At 48.2% G+C, this 21,834-nt stretch overlaps 1 protein-coding gene across 1 annotated transcript in view; it reads left to right on the forward strand.

Annotated features, from left to right (window-relative positions):
* LOC141172961 (uncharacterized) overlaps positions 1-21,834 on the forward strand; it is a 33,961-nt gene that overhangs the window by 3,063 nt on the left and 9,064 nt on the right. The window contains exons 2-4 of the mRNA XM_073657577.1: positions 13,199-13,266; positions 14,526-14,888; positions 14,970-15,236. Coding sequence (XP_073513678.1) covers positions 14,576-14,888; positions 14,970-15,236 — 580 coding nt within the window. The 5' untranslated portion in view covers positions 13,199-13,266; positions 14,526-14,575. The remainder of the gene's footprint in view (positions 1-13,198; positions 13,267-14,525; positions 14,889-14,969; positions 15,237-21,834) is intronic.

A 21,834-nucleotide genomic window follows, 5' to 3' on the forward strand; every position in this document is an offset into this window, starting at 1 on the left:
TTTAGATCAAGGAAATCTATCACTCAGGGCTCGACGCATAAGTCAACCTGATATTGTAATTGTTTCTATTTAGCTCTTGAAGAAACGTATCTAATCTATCAATTGTCCCTTGCCATATAATAAACAGGTCGTCAATGAAACAAACCCACATAAGGACAGCTCCCTGGGCACTGTCAGGGTAGAAGATACCTTGTTCCCAGAACCCAAGAAAGAGGCATACATATGAGGGCGCACAAGATGGCCCCATTGCAGTGCCCCTCTCCTGCAGGTCTTTCTTGTCCTTGAATAGGAAGAAATTATGTCTTAGTAAAATACATAATAGTTGCATGATCAATCCTATCAAATGGGGATCCAATTTCGTTGTGCTCAGAAAAAACTCCACTGCCCTCAAACCATCCTTGTACCTAATGGATGTATAAAGGGACTTGATATCATCCGTAACCATGGGTAATTTTGAAATATATATATTATATATATATATATATATATATATATATATATATATATATACAGTACAGACCAAAAGTTTGGACACACCTTCTCATTTAAAGATTTTTATGTATTTTCATGACTTTGAAAATTGTACATTCACACTGAAGGCATCAAAACTATGAATTAACACATGTGGAATTATATACTTAACAAAAAAGTGTGAAACAACTGAAAATGTGTCTTATATTCTAGGTTCTTCAAAGTAGCCACCTTTTGCTTTGATGACTGCTTTGAAACTTCTTGGCATTCTCTTGATGAGCTTCAAGAGGTAGTCACCGGAAATGGTCTTCCAACAATCTTGAAGGAGTTCCCAGAGATACTTAGCACTTGTTGGCCCTTTTGCCTTCACTCTGCGGTCCAGCTCACCCCAAACCATCTCAATTGGGTTCAGGTCTGGTGACTGTGGAAGCCAGGTCATCTGGCGTAGCACCCCATCACTCTCCTTCTTGGTCAAATAGCCCTTACACAGCCTGGAGGTGTGTTTGGAGTTATTGTCCTGTTGAAAAATAAATGATGGTCCAACTAAACGCAAACCGGATGGAATAGCATGCCGCTGCAAGATGCTGTGGTAGCCATGCTGGTTCAGTATGCCTTAAATTTTGAATAAATCCCCAACAGTATCACCAGCAAAGCACCCCCACACCATCACACCTCCTTCTCCATGCTTCACGGTGGGAACGAGACATGTAGAGTCCATCCGTTCACCTTTTCTGCGTCGCACAAAGACACAGTGGTTGGAACCAAAGATCTCAAATTTGGACTCATCAGACCAAAGCACAGATTTGCACTGGTCTAATGTCCATTTCTTGTGTTCTTTAGCCCAAACAAGTCTCTTCTGCTTGTTGCCTGTCCTTAGTAGTGGTTTCCTAGCAGCTATTTTACCATGAAGGCCTGCTGCACAAAGTCTCCTCTTAACAGTTGTTGTAGAGATGTGTCTGCTGCTAGAACTCTGTGTGGCATTGACCTGGTCTCTAATCTGAGCTGCTGTTAACCTGTGATTTCTGAGGCTGGTGACTCGGATAAACTTATCCTCAGAAGCAGAGGTGACTCTTGGTCTTCCTTTCCTCGGGCGGTCCTCATCTGAGCCAGTTTCTTTGTAGCGCTTAATGGTTTTTGCAACTGCACTTGGGGACACTTTCAAAGTTTTCCCAATTATTCGCACTGACTGACCTTCATTTCTTAAAGTAATGATGGCCACTCATTTTTCTTTACTTAGAATTTGTATTATGGCAAGAAAAAAACAGCTAACAGTCTATTCAGTAGGACTATCAGCTGTGTATCCACCTGACTTCTGCACAACACAACTGATGGTCCCAACCCCATTTATAAGGCAAGAAATCCCACTTATTAAACCTGACAGGGCACACCTGTGAAGTGAAAACCATTTCCGGTGACTACCTCTTGAAGCTCTTCAAGAGAATGCCAAGAGTGTGCAAAGTAGTCATCAAAGCAAAAGGTGGCTACTTTGAAGAACCTTGAATATAAGACATATTTTCAGTTGTTTCACACTTTTTTGTTAAGTATATAATTCCACATGTGTTAATTCATAGTTTTGATGCTTTCAGTGTGAATGTACAATTTTCAAAGTAATGAAAATACATAAAAATCTTTAAATGAGAAGGTGTGTCCAAACTTTTGATCTGTACTGTATATGTACACTACAGACCAAAAGTTTGGACACACCTTCTCATTTAAAGATTTTTCTGTATTTTAATGACCATGAAAATTGTACATTCACACTGAAGGCATCAAAACTATGAATTAACACATGTGGAATTATATACTTAACAAAAAAGTGTGAAACAACTGAAAATGTGTCTTATATTCTAGGTTCTTCAAAGTAGCCACCTTCTGCTTTGATGACTGCTTTGCACATTCTTGGCATTCTCTTGATGAGCTTCAAGAGGTAGTCACCGGAAATGGTCTTCCAACAATCTTGAAGGAGTTCCCAGAGATGCTTAGCACTTGTTGGCCCTTTTGCCTTCACTCTGCGGTCCAGCTCACCCCAAACCATCTCGATTGGGTTCAGGTCTGGTGACTGTGGAGGTCAGGTCATCAGGCGTAGCACCCCATCACTCTCCTTCTTGGTCAAATAGCCCTTACACAGCCTAGAGGTGTGTTTGGGGTCATTGTCCTGTTGAAAAATAAATGATGGTCCAACTAAACGCAAACCGGATGGAATAGCATGCTGCTGCAAGATGCTGAGGTAGCCATGCTGGTTCAGTATGCCTTCAATTTTGAAAAAATCCCCAACAGTGTCACCAGCAAAACACCCCCACACCATCACACCTCCTCCTCCATGCTTCATGGTGGGACCAGGCATGTAGAGTCCATCCGTTCACCTTTTCTGCGTCGCACAAAGACACGGTGGTTGGAACCAAAGATCTCAAATTTGGACTCATCAGACCAAAGCACAGATTTCCACTGGTCTAATGTCCATTCCTTGTGTTCTTTAGCCCAAACAAGTCTCTTCTGCTTAGCAGTGGTTTCCTAGCAGCTATTTTACCATGAAGACCTGCTGCATAAAGTCTCTTAACAGTTGTTGAAGAGATGTGTCTATTGCTAGAACTCTGTGTGGCATTGACTTGGTCTCTAATCTGAGCTGCTGTTAACCTGCGATTTCTGAGGCTGGTGACTCGGATAATCTTATCCTCAGAAGCAGAGGTGACTCTTGGTCTTCCTTTCCTGGGACAGTCCTCATGTGAGCCAGTTTCTTTGTAGCGCTTGACGGTTTCTGCAACTGCACTTGGGGACACTTTAAAAGTTTTCCCAAATTTTCGGACTGACTGACCTTAATTTCTTAAAGTAATGATGGCCACTCGTTTTTCTTTACTAAGCTGCTTTTTTCTTGCCATAATACAAATTGTAACAATCTATTCAGTAGGACTATCAGCTGTGTATCCGCCAGACTTCTGCACAACACAACTGATGGTCCCAACCCCATTTATAAGGCAAGAAATCCCACTTATTAATCCTGACAGGGCACACCTGTGAAGTGAAAACCATTTCCGGTGACTACCACTTGAAGCTCATCAAGAGAATGCCAAGAGTGTGCAAAGCAGTCATCAAAGCAAAAGGTGGCTACTTTGAAGAACCTAGAATATAAGACACATTTTCAGTTGTTTCACACTTTTTTGTTAAGTATATAATTCCACATGGGTTAATTCATAGTTTTGATGCCTTCAGTGTGAATGTACAATTTTCATAGTCATGAAAATACAGAAAAATCTTTAAATGAGAATGTGTGTCCAAACTTTTGGTCTCTACTGTATATACGGCTCAAAAAAATAAAGGGAACACTTAAACAACAGACTATAACTCCAAGTAAATCAAACTTCAGTGAAATCAAACTGTCCATTTAGGATGCAACACTAATTGACAATCGATTTCAAATGCTGTTGTGCAAATGGAATAGACAATAGATGGAAATTATTGGCAATTATCAAGACACCCTCAATAAAGGAGTGGTTTTGCAGGTGGGGACCACAGACCACATCTCAGTGCCAATGCTTTCTGGCTGATGTTTTTGTCACTTTTGAATGTTGGTTGTGCTTTCACACTCGTGGTAGCATGTGACGGACTCTACAACCCACAGAAGTTGCTCAGGTAGTGCATCTCATCCAGAATGGCACATCAATGCGAGCTGTGGCAAGAAGGTTGGCTGTGTCTGTCAGCGTAGTGTCCAGAGGCTGGAGGCACAACCAGGAGACAGGCCAGTACACCAGGAGACATGGAGGGGGCCATAGGAGGGCAACAACCCAGCAGCAGGACAGCTACCTCCGCCTTTGTGCAAGGAGTAACAGGAGGAGCACTGCCAGAGCCCTGCAAAATGAGCTCCAGCAGGTCACAAATGTGCATGTGTCTGCACAAATGGTTAGACTCCATGAGAGTGGTATGAGGGCCCGACGTCCATAGATGGGGATTGTGCTCACAGCCAAACACCGAGCAGGACGCTTGGCATTTGCCACAGAACACCAGGATTGGCAAAATCGCCACTGGCACCCTGTGCTCTTCACAGATGAAAGCAGGTTCACACTGAGCACATGTGACAGATGTGACAGAGTCTGGAGACGCCATGGAGAGCGATCTGCTGCCTGCAACATCCTTCAGCATGACCGGTTTGGCAGTGGGTCAGTAATGGTGTGGGGTGGCATTTCTTTGGAGTGCAGCACAGCCCTCCATGTGCTCGCCAGAGGCAGCCTGACTGCCATTAGGTACCGAGTTGAGATCCTTAGACCCCTTGTGAGACCATATGCTGGAGCGGTTGGCCCTGGGTTCCTCCTAATGCAGGACAATGCCAGAACACATGTGGCTGGAGTGTGTCAGCAGTTCCAGGAAGATGAAGGCATTGAAGCTATGGACTTGCCCGTCCGTTCCCCAGACCTGAATCCGATTAAGCACATCTGGGACATCATGTTTCGCTCCATCCACCAACGTCACGTTGCACCACAGACTGTCCAGGAGTTGGTGGATGCTTTAGTCCAGGTCTGGGAGGAGATCCCACAGGAGACCATCCGCAACCTCATCAGGAGCATGCTCAGGCATTGTATGGAGGTCATACAGACACGTGGAGGCCACACACAATACTGAGCCTCATTTTGACTAGTATTAAGGACATTATATCAAAGTTGGTTCAGCCTGTAGTGTGTTTTTCCACTTTAATTTTGGGGGTGACTCCAAATCCAGGCCTCCATTGGTTAATAAATTTGATTTCCATTGATGATTTTTGTGTGATTTTGTTGTCAGCACATTCAACTTTGTACACAATATAGCATTCAATGCTTGTAGTATTTGCGCGCGTTCTAAGGTTTCGCATACCCGTCCGTCTAGTCCTCTTCTTCTGCTACCTATCCCTAGCAGGCCATGGACACACTTGTCCATGGATTTTATTACTGACATACCGGTTTCTGCAAGCAAAAGTGTCACGAAAACACACTTGGTCAGACTTTGCAGCCCTCTGGCGTCCCCTTATCCTGCTGGTCAAACACGGTATTGACCGAGGATAAGCACGGGCGCAGCTGCTCTAATTTATGTCGACTATTGTGGCACGTGATGTGACAGGACGTATATATACCACCAGTTCCTTCCAGGAACGTATATATACCTCCGTCCAGCCACCCTCAAACCACAATATCACATAAATACTGGTATACTGCCACCACCGATCGCTTAACAGGTGGATCGGGTACCCGTTAGGTAACGTGAATTAGCGGATGAGGAACGAGTTTGCTCGACATAGGACAAGAAGAACGAAGCTGGTAAATAATAATGATTTACTCCCGAAAGTGGGCAGTGTTTACAAAAGATATACAAGATATTATAAAAGAGACAATTTAGATATATGCATAAAACAGTTATTAAAATAAAAGGGGTAAATAATAGCAAAAACCTGCGCCACGAGGTCATGGTCTCAGATTCTGTGGTGGGGACGACTCCCCGGAAATTAAATGTGATTCTTCCACGCAGCGAGGAGTGCATGCGTCTGACGTCCCGGGGTAAGAATGAATTAAAATGTCCGTTCTGGTTTTTAGTAAGGGGCCAAAACCCTAGGAGACACCCATGTTGTTTACCTCACACGGAGGCTCGGTTTTGTGAACCCATCCAGCTGCATAAGACATAAAAATCCTTCAGATTTCATATCTTGGTATGGGGGTGTCCCACATCCAAGATGGAGGCATCATGTTTGCCGTCACCAATATTCATGAAGATGGATATCAAATATGATATCTCTATGACGCTCAGAAGCTCAGAACCCATTTCCCAGGTTCCTGGTGGTCTCCCAGCCACGAAAACCACATCATCACAATTGGAAAAAGGTGAACATCTCAAAAATGTGGTCCCTGTGTTTGTGACAGTCATGTGCATTATTAAAATCGACATTAAAAGTTTGTACAGTTAGACAATAGGAGTTTGGAGGGAAAATCCAGGGTATACCAGTATGCTTGCTGACGTTTTATGGCGGTAATAAAAATTCCTTGTTAGGGGGAAAGCAAGAGTGAGTTCTATGTAGCCTCTTCCAAATGAGCAGGGGGTGGAGATTTAAGACATCTCTCATTTTTAAAACTAGGACAAAAATATATTTTGCCTGACAAAAAGGTTTTGGTGGTTGTAGATAGGTTCAGTAAAATGGTTCACTTCGTCACATTACCTGTACTTCCAAATGCAAAGACACTTGCTAAAGTGTTCATAAATGAAATTGTTAAACTTCATGGGGTTCCCTCCGATGTGTTGTCAGACCGGGGGACCCAGTTTGTTTCCAAGTTCTGGAAGGCATTCTGTTCTCGTCTGGGGGTACAGCTGTCCTTCTCCTCTGCCTTCCACCCTCAGTCGAATGGTCAGACCGAGCGTGTCAATCAGAATTTGGAGACCTTCCTCAGGTGTTTTGTCTCCAAAAATCAGGAGGATTGGGCACCCTACTTACCGCTTGCAGAATTTGCCATTAATAATCATCGTCAAGAATCTACCGGCAGGTCACTGTTCTTTGGTGTATACGGTTATCACCCACAGTTTGGTACATTTAGTGGGGAAGGAGCTTCAGGAGTAACTGAGGAGGAACTGTTTGCTTCTTCGCTCTCCTCGGTGTGGCCGGGTGTCTTTTACGCATGAACATTTGCAATAGGGACATCTATGAAGAGGGCCAGCTGCGGACTGTCCTTGTGAGGACAGGAGTCTGGGGTGTTGAGGGCCAGAATAACCCTGACAGGGTACAATAGGGTCCCCACTCGTCTCCTGCCTCGCTTCTTCAGATATTGGCATCCCAAGCACAGATGTCAGAGTGGAATACGGTCCATCCTATATGAAAACGACAAGGATGGGTGAGACGGTTCCACTTTTTTTTCATTTTTCATGTTTTGTTCTAACATCTGTATATTAACACCCAAGTAACCACTGAGTATGGGCTAATGCTGGAGATGTACATATGAACAAATTATCATCTGAATTTATCTCTGCAATATTTGTGCTGTGATAATTAAGTGGCCTGGCTGTTATTTATGTACTCATTACTGTGGTATTTTAAATATTAGTTCAGGACACTATATGTCGTTGCCTAAGACAACTTGAGATCCTTATTAGAAACCTGCAATAAATTATAATAATAAATGTATTAATGACATAGAAAAATTATAGATTTACCCACCGGAAAAGACTCATCTGAATTGTATGTCTCGAACATTAGAAATATAAAGCTTCAGGAGACCAATTCATCCATGTTTAACACAGATGATTGCCCTGATCAATGCAAAACCTGAGCCAGCACCAGAGGAAGGGAAAGAAGAAGCACCAGAGGCAGTACCAGAGGCAGGGAAAGAAGAAGCACCAGATGCTGCACCAGAGGAGGGAAAGAAGAAGCACCAGAGGCTGCACCAGAGGCAGGGAAAAACGGTGCACCAGAGGCAGGGAAAGAAGTATCATAAGAGGCAGGGAAAGAAGAAGCACCAGAGGCAGGGAAAGAAGAAGCAAGAAGCATCAGAAGCAGCACCAGAGCCAGGGAAAGAAGAAGCACCAGAGGCAGCACCAGAGGCAGGGAAAAAAAGATGCACCAGAGGCTGCACCAGAAGCAGGGAAAGAAGAAGCACCAGAGGCTGCACCAGAGGCAGGGAAAGAAGCATCAGAGGCTGCAAAAGAGGCAGGGAAAGAAGATGCACCAGAGGCTGCACCAGAGGCAGGGAAAGAAGCATCAGAGGCAGCACCAGAGGCAGGTAAAGAAGCACCAGAGGCAGGGAAAGAAGAAGCACCAGAGGCTGCACCAGAGGCAGGGAAAGAAGAAGCACCAGAGGCAGCACCAGAGGCAGGGAAAGAAGTATCAGAGGCTGCAAAAGAGGCAGGGAAAGAAGAAGCACCAGAGGCAGGGAAAGAAGCATCAGAGGCTGCAAAAGAGGCAGGGAAAGAAGATGCACAAGAGGTTGCACCATAAGCAGGGAAAGAAGAAGCACAAGAGGCTGCAGCAGAGGCAGGGAAAGAAGAAGTACCAGAGGCTGCACCAGAGGCAGGGAAAGAAGAAGCACCAGAGGCTGCACCAGAGGCAGGGAAAGAAGATGCACCAGAGGCTGCACCAGAAGCAGGGAAAGAAGAAGCACCAGAGGCTGCACCAGAGGCAGGGAAAGAAGAAGCACCAGAGGCTGCACCAGAGGCAGGGAAAGAAGATGCACCAGAGGCTGCACCAGAAGCAGGGAAAGAAGAAGCACCAGAGGCTGCATCGGAGGCAGGGAAAGAAGAAGCACCAGAGGTTGCACCAGAGGCAGGGAAAGAAGAAGCACCAGAGGCAGCGTCAGAGGCTGGAACAGAGGCAGCACCAGAGGCATGGAAAGGAGAAGCACCAGAGGCTGCACCAGAGGCAGGGAGAGAAGAAGCTCAAGAGGCAGGGAACAAAAACAGGGAAAGAAGAAGCACCAGAGGCTGCACCAGAGGCAGAGAAAGAAGTAGCACCAGAGGGAGGATCAAAGGTAGGAGTAAAAGCAGCACCAGAGGTAGCATCTGAGGCAGGGTAAGAGGCAGCAAAATATGCAGCACTTGAAGCAGCACAAGAGGCAGGAAAAGTAGAAGCAACAGAGGCAGAATCAGAGGCAGGATCCGAAGCAGCATCACAGGCAGGATTAGAGGCAGCAAAAAAGGCTGCACCAGAGGCAGGAGAAGAAGAAGCACCAGAGGCAAGATCAAAAGCAGCACCAGAGGCAGAAAAAGAAAAAGCACCACAGGCAAGATCAAAAGCAGCAGCAGAGGTAGGAAAATAAGAAGCACCAGAGGCAGCGTCAGAGGCTGGAACAGAGGCAGCACCAGAGGCTGCACCAGAGGCATGGAAAGGAGAAGCACCAGAGGCTTCACCAGAGGCAGGGAGAGAAGAAGCACAAGAGGCAGGGAAAAAAAGCAGGGAAAGAAGAAGCACCAGAGGCTGCACCAGAGGCAGAGAAAGAAGTAGCACCAGAGGGAGGATCAAAGGTAGGAGCAAAAGCAGCACCAGAGGTAGCATCTGAGGCAGGGTAAGAGGCAGCAAAAGATGCAGCACCTGAGGCATCACAAGAGGCAGGAAAAGTAGAGGCACCAGAGGCAGAATCAGAGGCAGGATCTGAAGCAGCATCAGAGGCAGGATTAGAGGCAGCACCAGAGGCAGGAGAAGAAGAAGCACCAGAGGCTGTATCAGAGGCAGCACCTTAGTCAGCACCTGAGGAAGCACGTGACGCAGCACCAGAGGCAGGGAAATAAGAAGCACCAGAGGCTGCACCAGAGGCAGGGAAAGAAGAAGCACCAGAGGCAGCACCAGAGGCAGGGAAAGAAGTATCAGAGGCTGCAAAAGAGGCAGGGAAAGAAGAAGCACCAGAGGCAGGGAACGAAGCATAAGAGGCTGCAAAAGAGGCAGGGAAAGAAGCACCAGAGGCAGGGCCTGGAAGCAGGGAAAGAAGATGCACCAGAGGCTGCAGCAGAGACAGGGAAAGAAGAAGCACCAGAGGCTGCACCAGAGGCAGGAAAAGAAGAGCCACCAGAGGCAGGGAAAGAAGCATCAGAGGCTGCAAAAGAGGCAGGGAAAGAAGATGCACCAGAGGCTGCACCAGAGGCAGGGAAAGAAGAAGCACCAGAGGCAGCACCAGAAGCAGGGAAAGAAGTAGCACAAGAGGCTGCAGCAGAGGCAGGGAAAGAAGAAGCACCAGAGGCTGCACCAGAGGCAGGGAAAGAAGTATCAGAGACAGCACCAGAGGCAGGGAAAGAAGCATCAGAGGCAGGGAATGAAGAAGCACAAGAGGCTGCACCAGAGGCAGGGAAAGAAGAAGCACCAGAGGCAGGGAAAGAAGCATTAGAGGCTGCAAAAGAGGCAGGGAAAGAAGATGCACCAGAGGCTGCACCAGAAGCAGGGAAAGAAGATGCACCAGAGGCTGCAGCAGAGGCAGGGAAAGAAGAAGCACCAGAGGCAGGGAAAGAAGAAGCACCAGAGGCTGCACCAGAGGCAGGTAAAGAAGATGCACCAGAGGCTGCACCAGAGGCAGGGAAAGAAGAAGCACCAGAGGCTGCACCAGAGGCAGGGAAAGAAGATGCACCAGAGGCTGCACCAGAAGCAGGGAAAGAAGAAGCACCAGAGGCTGCACCAGAGGCAGGGAAAGAAGAAGCACCAGAGGCTGCACCAGAGGCAGGGAAAGAAGAAGCACCAGAGGCTGCACCAGAGGCAGGGAAAGAAGAAGCACCAGAGGCTGCACCAGAGGCGGGAAAGAAGAAGCACCAGAGGCTTCCCCAGAGGTAGGGAAAGAAGAAGCACCAGAGGCAGGGAAAGAAGAAGCACCAGAGGCTGCATCGGAGGCAGGGAAAAAAGAAGCACCAGAGGCTGCAGCAGAGGCAGGGAAAGAAGAAGCACCAGAGGCGGCAGCAGAGGCAGGGAAAGAAGATGCACCAGGGGCTGCACCATTGGCAGGGAAAGAAGAAGCACCAGAGCAGAGGCTGCACCAGAGGCAGGGAAAGAAGCATCAGAGGCAGCACCAGAGGCAGGAAAAGAAGCACCAGAGGCTGCATCAGAGGCAAGGAAAGATGAAGCACCAGAGGCTGCACCAGAGGCAGAGAAAGAAGAAGCACCAGAGGCAGGGAAAGAAGAAGCACCAGAGGCTGCACAAGAGGCAGGAAAAAAGAAGCACCAGAGGCAGCACCAGAGGCAGGGAAAGAAGAAGCACCAGAGGCTGCACAAGAGGCAGGGAAAAAAGAAGCACCAGAGGCTGCACCAAAAGCAGGGACAGAAGAAGCAGCAGAGGCTTCAGCAGAGGCAGGGAAAGAAGAAGCACCAAAGGCTGCAGCAGAGGCTGCACCAGAGGCAGGGAAAGAAGCACCAGAGGCAGGGAAAGAAGAAGCACCAGAGTCTGCACCAGAGGCAGGGAAAGAAGAAGCACCAGAGGCAGCACCAGAGGCAGGGAAAGAAGCACCAGAGGCAGGGAAAGAAGAAGCACCAGAGTCTGCACCAGAGGCAGGGAAAGAAGAAGCACCAGAGGCAGCACCAGAGGCAGGGAAAGAAGCATCAGAGGCTGCAAAAGAGGCAGGGAAAGAAGAAGCACCAGAGGCAGCACAAGAGGCAGAGAAAGAAGCATCAGAGGCTTCACCAGAAGCAGGGAAATAAGATGCACCAGAGGCAGCACAAGAGGCAGGGAAAGAAGCATCAGAGGCAGCACCAGAGGCAGGGAAAGAAGAAGCACCAGAGGCTGCACCAGAGGAAGGGAAAAAAGAAGCACCAGAGGCTGCACCAGAGGAAGGGAAAAAAGAAGCACCAGAGGCAGGGAGAGAAGAATCACCAGAGGCTGCAGCTGAAGCAGGGAAAGAAGAAGCACCAGATGCAGCACCAGAGGCAGGGAAAGAAGAAGCACCAGAGGCTGCACCAGAAGCAGGGAAAGAAGCATCAGAGATATGGAAAGAAGTAGCACCAGAGGGAGGATCAAAGGTAGGAGCAGAAGCAGCAACAGAGGTAGCATCTGAGGCATGATAAGAGGCAGCAAAATATGCAGCACTTGAAGCAGCACAAGAGGCAGGAAAAGTAGAAGTAACAGAGGCAGAATCAGAGGCAGGATCCGAAGCAGCATCACAGGCAGGTTAGAGGCAGCAAAAAAGGCTGCACCAGAGGCAGGAGAAGAAGAAGCACCAGAGGCAAGATCAAAAGCAGCACCAGAGGCAGAAAAAGAAGAAGCACCAGAGGCAGCATCAAAGGCAGAATTTTAGGCAGCACCAGAGGCAGGAGAAGAAGAAGCACCAGAGGCAAGAGCAAAAGCAGCAGCAGAGGTAGGAAAATAAGAAGCACCAGAGGCAGCATCAGAGGCTGGAACAGAGGCAGCACCAGAGGCTGCACCAGAGGCATGGAAAGGAGAAGCACCAGAGGCTTCACCAGAGGCAGGGAGAGAAGAAGCACAAGAGGCAGGGAAAAAAAGCAGGGAAAGAAGAAGCACCAGAGGCTGCACCAGAGGCAGAGAAAGAAGTAGCACCAGAGGGAGGATCAAAGGTAGGAGCAAAAGCAGCACCAGAGGTAGCATCTGAGGCAGGGTAAGAGGCAGCAAAAGATGCAGCACCTGAAGCATCACAAGAGGCAGGAAAAGTAGAGGCACCAGAGGCAGAATCAGAGGCAGGATCTGAAGCAGCATCAGAGGCAGGATTAGAGGCAGCACCAGAGGCAGGAGAAGAAGAAGCACCAGAGGCAGTATCAGAGGCAGCACCTTAGGCAGCACCTGAGGAAGCACGTGAGGCAGCACCTGAGGCAGGAAAAGAAGAAACACCAGAGGCAGGATCAGAGACAGAAACGGAGGAAGGATTAGAGGGAGAACCTAAGGCAGCACCTGAGAGAGCACCTAAAGCAGGAAAATATCCAGCACTATAGACAAGAAAAGAGTCAGCATCTGAGGCAGCACCATAGGCAGGAAAAGAAGAGGCTCCAGAGGCAGGATCAGAGGGAGAACCTAAGGAAGCAACTGGGAGCATCGAGGCATGGAAAGGCAGGAAAAAAGGCAGAACTATAGGCAGCACAACAGGCAGGATCAGGGGTAGGACCAGATACATTTTCTGGCAATATAAAGGATGTAGGGTAAGGAGAGATGATGCCTTTGATAATGATTATTTATATCTCTATCATCTTATTGTCATAATATTTACCCGTAGATATTTATTACATATACACCAGTATTCTCGCAGTACTTCACAGCACAAACCCAAATAATGACAAATATAAATCTAATATCTCCATCTTTGCATTTCACAGGTCACATTCCTTTAAAGGAGAATGTTTTTTTTTTCATTTAATTATTCTTTTCCTAATTTACAAATCTGGTGAGTACAAATTATGGATTATCATCATATCATATTATTGATCTAAGCATCATATCTAATCAAGCCTAGCTCTGGATCCCAGCTTTCAGGCAGTAACGAAGCAGCCTACTTTTGTACATATATATGCTATATATACTGTATAAGTATACATATTGTGCAAAAAGACATTTCATTGGTGTGATGTTAGTCAGTACTCATGGGCTAGCTGTGAGGCTAGGTAGTAAAGAAGTCTGGGGAGAGATACCAAGAGGACTAGTCATAAATAAAGAGGTGAGGTAGTCAGGTCAGATCACAGTCCGAGGTCAGAATTCCAGGAAGGTAGCAGGTCAGGTAACAAAGATCAAATACAGGAACACAGAGAACAGAGCAAGTGCACACCACTTGCGCTAAGCTACAACTGGCAGTAATTGGAGGCAGAGAGACAGCTAAATAGCCAGGTAATCACTCGAATAGGAGTCAGATGGAGGAAGCCCCGGCACATTTCAGCCTGATTGGACGTCTAAACTGTCACTGAACACACTGACAGCTCAGAATGCTCCAGCCACCGATTGGACGGCTGAGATGTCCATCACTATACTGACAGCTCAACATGCTCCTGTCATAGATTTAAAGGCTGAACTGTCTCTCATTGCTTCCAGACACACCGATAGATGGAATTGTGACATTGGCTCTTGTACCACAACGTTTTGACTTAATGTTGTCAATCCATTCTAAAATAAATCTATTTATCTATCTATTCAGTGTTGGACTGGAATGACAATGACCCACCAGTAACAGTTACAATGGGAGCCCACTGCTCGGCTACATGCAAATATTACCTGAACCTCAATCACAAATTTACCTCTGCTTCTTTATAATAATATATTGGGTAGTTCGTTAAGTCAATAATGACATGCTGCCTATGTCTGTACATAGTGAAAATGTGAATTGTGCCAGCTACTGCTCATATATTGGGTGAGGGGGGCCTACCGGGAGATTCTCCTGTTAACCTTTGGGCCAGTCCAAGCCATTATCTATATATCTGTCTGGCAATTTTAAAAAAAGTGGTCAAAATGAGGGTAGAAAGGGAGGGTAAAACAAACAGAAGGTTCTCCTGTAACAGAAGTAAAATTTGGGGTTATGAATCGGGCCTCGCTTTGCTCTTCATTGTAGTGCTCACTCTTTTCATAAATTGTACCTATCTCATTCTCCAGATTTAAAATTTGTTGATTGCCATGATTAAATCCTGATTTTTGCCCTATATTGTGTTTCTTCTACAGGCGGCGTCCAGTGCGCTGTTATACTGTTACAACCCCCCGCTGTAGCCGCCATGATCGGTTCCTCCGTTAATTTGAGTTGCCACATGCAGTTAAATGGCGTGAAACTGGTCCGGGTGAATTTATACTGGCTAATTCCAGGAGCAAACAACAAAGTCAAAGAATATCTGCACCCGAAAACCAAAAATGTAAGTGCCAGGAGCAATAAATCTCATCTGATCTACCCAGAGTTTACAGAGGACCTGTCCCTGACCATTGATGATGTCCAACTGTCCTATACCGACACCTACATATGTGAAACGTCCCTGGTGATAGGAAATCAGAACAGAAAGTCTACAGGGAAAGGAACATATCTACTAGTATATGGTGAGTAAAATATCTATTATCTCATATCTATCTATCTCTTAATCTGGTTGTTTACTTCTTCATACCTTTAATAATTTACAGATGAATTGACCACATTTATGAACCACAGTGACCTCGTCTGTAAAGTTAAGGTACAAGCTCCACAGGATGTGGATCTGGTTTGGGATCTTCAGGGTCAGGACTACAACGTCAGGTCCAGTGAGATTCCAGCTTCATGCGATTCATACTGGATCCTAAGTGTGATGACGAACCGGACTCAGCAGTGCCAAGAGACCACGACCTTCACCTGTAAGCTCAGGTATAAGGGGCAGAGTCTGGTGGAGCACAGTATGGAGACCACCTGTGCAGGTAAAGTATGCCAAGACAGGAGTATACACTACATTATGCTGTATATTAATACATTATATATACCGTATTTTTCGGACCATGAGACGCACTTTTTTTCCCCAAAATTTGGAAGGAAATTTGGCGTGCGTCTTATGGTCCGAATGGCACTTTACCGGTGGTGGTGGAGCGGGGATTGCAGGGTCCTCCAGCGGCGGCAGAGGCAGGGGCGTACATAGGAATCATGGGGCCCCATAGCAGAAGTTCTAATTTGGCCCCCACCCCAAAAAAAAATGTAAATAATTGTTGGGGTCACAGATGAGCAGATCTCACAACTTTCCAATTTTCCTCCTGCTGAAGTTCTAGATTCCTTTTTCATTGCCCCATAAAGTGTGATGCCAACAAAAGTGCCCCCAAACACAGTATGATACCCCCATGGTGAATTCCTCCACATGCACAGTATGATGACCCTACTGTGACCCCCACACAGCCCTCCATGCAGTATAATGGGCCTATATGCAGTATAGTGGCCCCATACCTCTCCACACTCCACAGAGTATAATGCACTCGCCATGGTCCTCCATACAGTATAATGCACTCGCCATGGTCCTCCACACAGTATAATGCACTCGCCATGGTCCTCCACACAGTATAATGCACTCGCCATGGTCCTCCACACAGTATAATGCACTCGCCATGGTCCTCCACACAGTATAATGCACTCGCCATGGTCCTCCACACAGTATAAGACACTCGCCATGGTCCTCCACACAGTATAAGACACTCGCCATGGTCCTCAACACACTATAAGACACTCGCCATGGTCCTCCACGCAGTATAATGCACTCCCCATGGTCCTCCACGCAGTATAATGCACCCCATGGTCTGTACACAGTATAATGCAGCCCCCCATAGGGTAAAATGCAGCTCCCCCCCACCATAGGGTAAAATGCAGCCCCCAGTCCTCCAGTATTATCAGTACTCACTGATTTATAAATAAATAAATACATACTTACCGCTCCTCGTTCCCTGCTGCTTCAGTCTCTGCAGCGCGTCTCTCTCATCACCTCAGCAGCTGCCAGCTCCACTGTCTGACAGAGCGAGGAGCGTCATCACGCCCCTACGTCAGACGCAGAGGAGGAATGATGGGAGAGAGAGTGTCACATGACGTTCCCTCCTCCATCATTGCTATCAACCAGGGCCGACTCCAGGTTTTCGTGGGCCCCGGGCGAAAGAGTCTCAGTGGGCCCCTTTAACACATACCGCGATTCATGATGCACAGATACGGTGGAGAAAAATAGATATAGTACACAGGGCCCAGACTGTCACCTCATCCTTCACATATGCAGACATGCACACACACACAGTACGCAGACACGCGCACACACGGTACGCAGACACGCGCACACACACGGTACGCAGACACGCGCACACACGGTACGCAGACTCGCGCACACACGGTACGCAGACACGCGCACACACACGGTACGCAGACACGCGCACACACACGGTACGCAGACACGCGCACACATGGTACGCAGACACGCGCACACACGGTACGCACACACACTCGCACACACAGTACGCAGACACGCGCACACACGGTACGCAGGCACGCACGCACACAAACAGATACACAGATAAGTACACATACAGACATATGTACATATTTGAACAAATTCTTAAAAAGACATAAAACAGACATAAATATATATATACACAGTCATACACACTGACATACACACAAGACACATTAGAAATATATTTATTATAGGGATTGGGGAATCTGGCGACAAGCCTCATTCACCTGCCCCTTGGCCTGTGTCCGGTCCAACTGTGCAGGGTCGTCGGCTTGTCTGATGGCTATCACAGGCCCTGGACCATCAGAGGGGCCCACTCGCCGCTGGGGCCCACACCGCTTCCCCAGCATCTCCGCAGCGAGGACCTCTGGCGGTGTTTGATTGCCGGCACTTCATCGGGGCCCCCCTCCTGCACCCCCTGCTCCACCGGCGCTGCTTAATTGCCGCACTTCATCAGGGCCCCCCTCGGGGCCTCCCTTCATTAGGGCCCCCTTCAGAGCCTCTCTTCATCAGGGCCCCTCTCGGGGACTCCCTTCATCAGGGCCCCCCTCGGAGCCTGCCTTCATCAGGACCCCTCCTTCATCAGGGCTCCCCTCCTGCACACCCCCCGCTCCGCAGCTTGATTGCCGCCGCCGGCACTGTCTTCAGGCATGACTGCGCGCAGTGCGCTATGCGGCTGTGTCTGCTAGTAATGACGGCAAGGGTGACACAAGCACAATTAAAGGTGCAGTGTCACTCCTGCCGTGTCATTACTACAACACACAGCCGCACAGCGCACTGCGCGCGGCCATGCCGGAAGACAGTGCCTGTGGGTGGCGGCGGCAATCATGCAGCTGAGCGGGGAGTGCAGGAGGGGGGCGACTGCAATGGGGCCCCACCCAGCTCATGGGCCCCATAGCAGTCGCGCGGTCTGCCGCCATTGGCGGTACGCCAATGGGCAGAGGTGAGATGCGGCTGGAGCCGGGGCCTGTACCTCTGCTGGTGTCCGGCGGTGAGGCAGAGGAGCCGGGGCCTCTGCCGGGCTGTGAGTGGCGTCCGGCGATGAGGCAGAGGAGCCGGGGCCTCTGCCGGGCTGTGAGCGGTGTCCGGCGGTGCGGCAGAGCAGCGTGTGCGGCTTCCGGTGGCCGCAGCCATCTTCCTGAGGCCGTAATCCACGGGAAAATGGCCGCCGGAGTCGGCGCATGCGCCGACCCGGAGCTCCGGCGGCCATTTTCCTGCAGATCACAGCCTCAGGACGCCAGAAACCGCACATGCTGCTCTGCCGCACCGCCAGACACCGCTCACAGCCCGGTAGAGGCCCCGGATCCTCTGCCTCACCGCCGGACACCAGCAGAGGTACAGGCCCCAGTCCCCAGTCCACTGGCCCCAGGCCCCAGTCCCCAGTCCACTGGCCCAAGGCCCCAGTCCACAGGTCCAGGCCCCAGTCCACAGGTCCAGGCCCCAGTCAACAGGTCCAGGCCAGGCCCCAGTCCACAGGCCAGGCCCCAGTCCACACATGTGGAATTATATACTTAACAAAAAAGTGTGAAACAACTGAAAATGTGTCTTATATTCTAGGTTCTTCAAAGTAGCCACCTTCTGCTTTGATGACTGCTTTGCACATTCTTGGCATTCTCTTGATGAGCTTCAAGAGGTAGTCACCGAAAATGGTCTTCCAACAATCTTGAAGGAGTTCCCAGAGATGCTTAGCACTTGTTGACCCTTTTGCCTTCACTCTGCGGTCCAGCTCAATCCAAACCATCTCGATTGGGTTCAGGTCTGGTGACTGTGGAGGCCAGGTCATCTGGCGTAGCACCCCATCACTCCCCCTTTTGGTCAAATAGCCCTTACACAGCCTGGAGGTGTGTTTGGGGTCATTGTCCTGTTGAAAAATAAATGATAGTCCAACTAAACGCAAATTGGATGGAATAGCATGCCGCTACATAGCCATGTGTGGCACCCCAGGAGTCTGGTTGTCACAGTGGCATTGCCTCCTTCACAGGTGGTGATGCCATGCCTGGAAGCAAGCAGGGGTCCCCTAGTCAGGTATACTAGCATGCAACACTTTCCTGGCTCCAGACCAGCAAGGGGAGACCCTCCCCTTAGCAACTGGGATCTGGAGGCGGGGTTAGTTAGACTTAGTGAGAGGAGTTGAAGTCAGGACGTTGATGAGGAAAGACCTGGGGAGTGGAGGTGCACGGCAGTTCACCCCAGAGGAGAGAGGCGCAGACGAACCGGACACTGGAGTCCAAGGTTGTAGGGCACTGAAGGCCCAGCAGCATCAGCAGGAGGACAGGAGATTGCAGGTCTCCTGGCCCCACCAGACGCCCGGAGGCTCAGCAGCACCACAGGGCCCAGCACCGCCACGTGGGAACGACACTCCAGGAATGCCCGAGCTGCCTGCCATACGGGTGAGCAAGGGAGACGTTTTACTCAGGGACGAGGGCCACAGCACAGCTACAAGCTGCAGGGCCAAAGGGATTAGCGCAAAGGGAAGGCCTCCAACTTCATCTGGTGAGGTGGATTCCTAACTTGCTTCCAGGCCAACCGGACTTTCACTACTAGCCAGTACCCGTGCCCCGGTTTGCCTAATCACCTCAAGTAAAGATAAGAGGAAACCACCATTAAGTTGTGGACTGATTATTAACTGTGCCAACCCCTGCACTACACTGCACAGCAGCATCTATAAAAGCACCACTTCCTGCCCTGGAGCTAAGCTCTTCCTGTGGAGAGCTGTCCCAACTCTGCTGCATTAACACCAGTTTCAGAGGATCTGCACCGCAGCGGCGGCTCCACATAGCCGCATACCACAGGTGGCGTCACGAACATTAAACACAAAAACTATAAATTCTCCTTGGGTCATGGACCGGGTCACCGCCACTGTGACATCTCCCTTAGCAACGACCGGCCCGGCTAACGAGTACCCCACGGCCCAGGGGGCGCGTCACATCCTGGTTCAGTATGCCTTCAATTTTGAATAAATCCCCAACAGTATCACTAGCAAAGCACCCCCACACCATCACACCTCCTCCTCCATGCTTCACGGTGGGAACCAGGCATGTAGACTCCATCCGTTCAGCTTTTCTGCATCGCACAAAGACACGGTGGTTGGAACCAAAGATCTCAAATTTGGCTCATCAGACTAAAGCACAGATTTCCACTGGTCTAATGTCCATTCCTTGTGTTCTTTAGCCCAAACAAGTCTCTTCTGCTTGTTGCCTGTCCTTAGCAGTGGTTTCCTAGCAGCTATTTTACCATGAAGGCCTTCTGCACAAAGTCTCCTCTTAACAGTTGTTGAAGAGATGTGTCTGCTGCTAGAACTCTGTGTGGCATTGACCTGGTCTCTAATCTGAGCTGCTGTTAACCTGCGATTTCTGAGGCTGGTGACTCGGATAATCTTATCCTCAGAAGCAGAGGTGACTCTTGGTCTTCCTTTCCTGGGGCGGTCCTCATCTGAGCCAGTTTCTTTGTAGCGCTTGATGGTTTTTGCAACTGCACTTGGGGACACTTTCAAAGTTTTCCCAATTTTTCGCACTGACTGACCTTCATTTCTTAAAGTAATGATGGCCACTTGTTTTTCTTTACTTAGCTGCTTTTTTCTTGCCATAATACAAATTCTAACAGTCTATTCAGTAGGACTATCAGCTGGGTATCCACCAGACTTCTGCACAACACAACTGATGGTCCCAACCCCATTTATAAGGCAAGAAATCCCACTTATTAAACCTGACAGGGCACACCAGTGAAGTGAAAACCATTTCCGGTGACAACCTCTTGAAGCTCATCAAGAGAATGCCAAGAGTGTGCAAAGCAGTTATCAAAGCAAAAGGTGGCTACTTTGAAGAACCTAGAATATAAGACATATTTTCAGTTGTTTCACACTTTTTTGTTAAGTATATAATTCCACATGTGTTAATTCATAGTTTTGATGCCTTCAGTGTGAATGTACAATTTTCAAAGTCATGAAAATACAGAAAAATCTTTAAATGAGAAGGTGTGTCCAAACTTTTGGTCTGTTCTGTATATATAGAATGGTGTGAAAAAGTATTTGCCCCCTTCCTGATTTCTTATTCTTTTGCATGTTTGTCAATTAAATGTTTCAGATCACAAAAAAATGTAAATATTAGACAAAGATAAGACAAGTAACAACAAAATGCAGTTTTTACATGAAGTGTCTGCTGATAATAGTGTGTCTGCTGATAACAGTGTCTGCTGATAATAGTGTGTCTGCTGATAACAGTGTGTCTGCTGATAATAGTGTGTCTGCTGATAATAGTGTGTCTGCTGATAACAGTGTGTCTGCTGATAATAGTGTGTCTGCTGATAATAGTGTGTCTGCTGATAACAGTGTCTGCTGATAACAGTGTCTGCTGATAATAGTGTCTGCTGATAACAGTGTGTCTGCTGATAATAGTGTGTCTGCTGATAACAGTGTCTGCTGATAATAGTGTGTCTGCTGATAACAGTGTCTGCTGATAATAGTGTCTGTTGATAACAGTGTGTCTGCTGATAATAGTGTGTCTGCTGATAATAGTGTGTCTGCTGATAACAGTGTCTGCTGATAATAGTGTGTCTGCTGATAACAGTGTCTGCTGATAATAGTGTCTGTTGATAACAGTGTGTCTGCTGATAATAGTGTGTCTGCTGATAATAGTGTGTCTGCTGATAATAGTGTGTCTGCTGATAACAGTGTCTGCTGATAATAGTGTGTCTGCTGATAATAGTGTGTCTGCTGATAACAGTGTGTCAGCTGATAATAGTGTGTTTGCTGATAACAGTGTGTCTGCTGATAATAGTGTGTCTGCTGATAACAGTGTCTGCTGATAATAGTGTGTGTGCTGATAATAGTGTGTCTGCTGGTAATAGTGTGTCTGCTGATAACAGTGTGTCTGCTGATAAGAGGTGCCTTATCTGTTTGACAAGAACTATCTGATGATAAGAGGTGCCTGGTGTAATGCGCGATTGTTGATGAAGGTTGCATGCTGGTGATGCGCCCCCTGGGCCGTGGGGTACTCGGCAGCCGGGCCTGGTCGTTGCTGGGGGGAGATGTCACAGTGGCGGTG

This window comes from Phyllobates terribilis, unplaced genomic scaffold, assembly GCF_046119375.1.
Source record: "Phyllobates terribilis strain yellow unplaced genomic scaffold, ASM4611937v1 Scaffold_12__6_contigs__length_324123572, whole genome shotgun sequence".
Lineage (NCBI taxonomy): Eukaryota > Metazoa > Chordata > Amphibia > Anura > Dendrobatidae > Phyllobates > Phyllobates terribilis.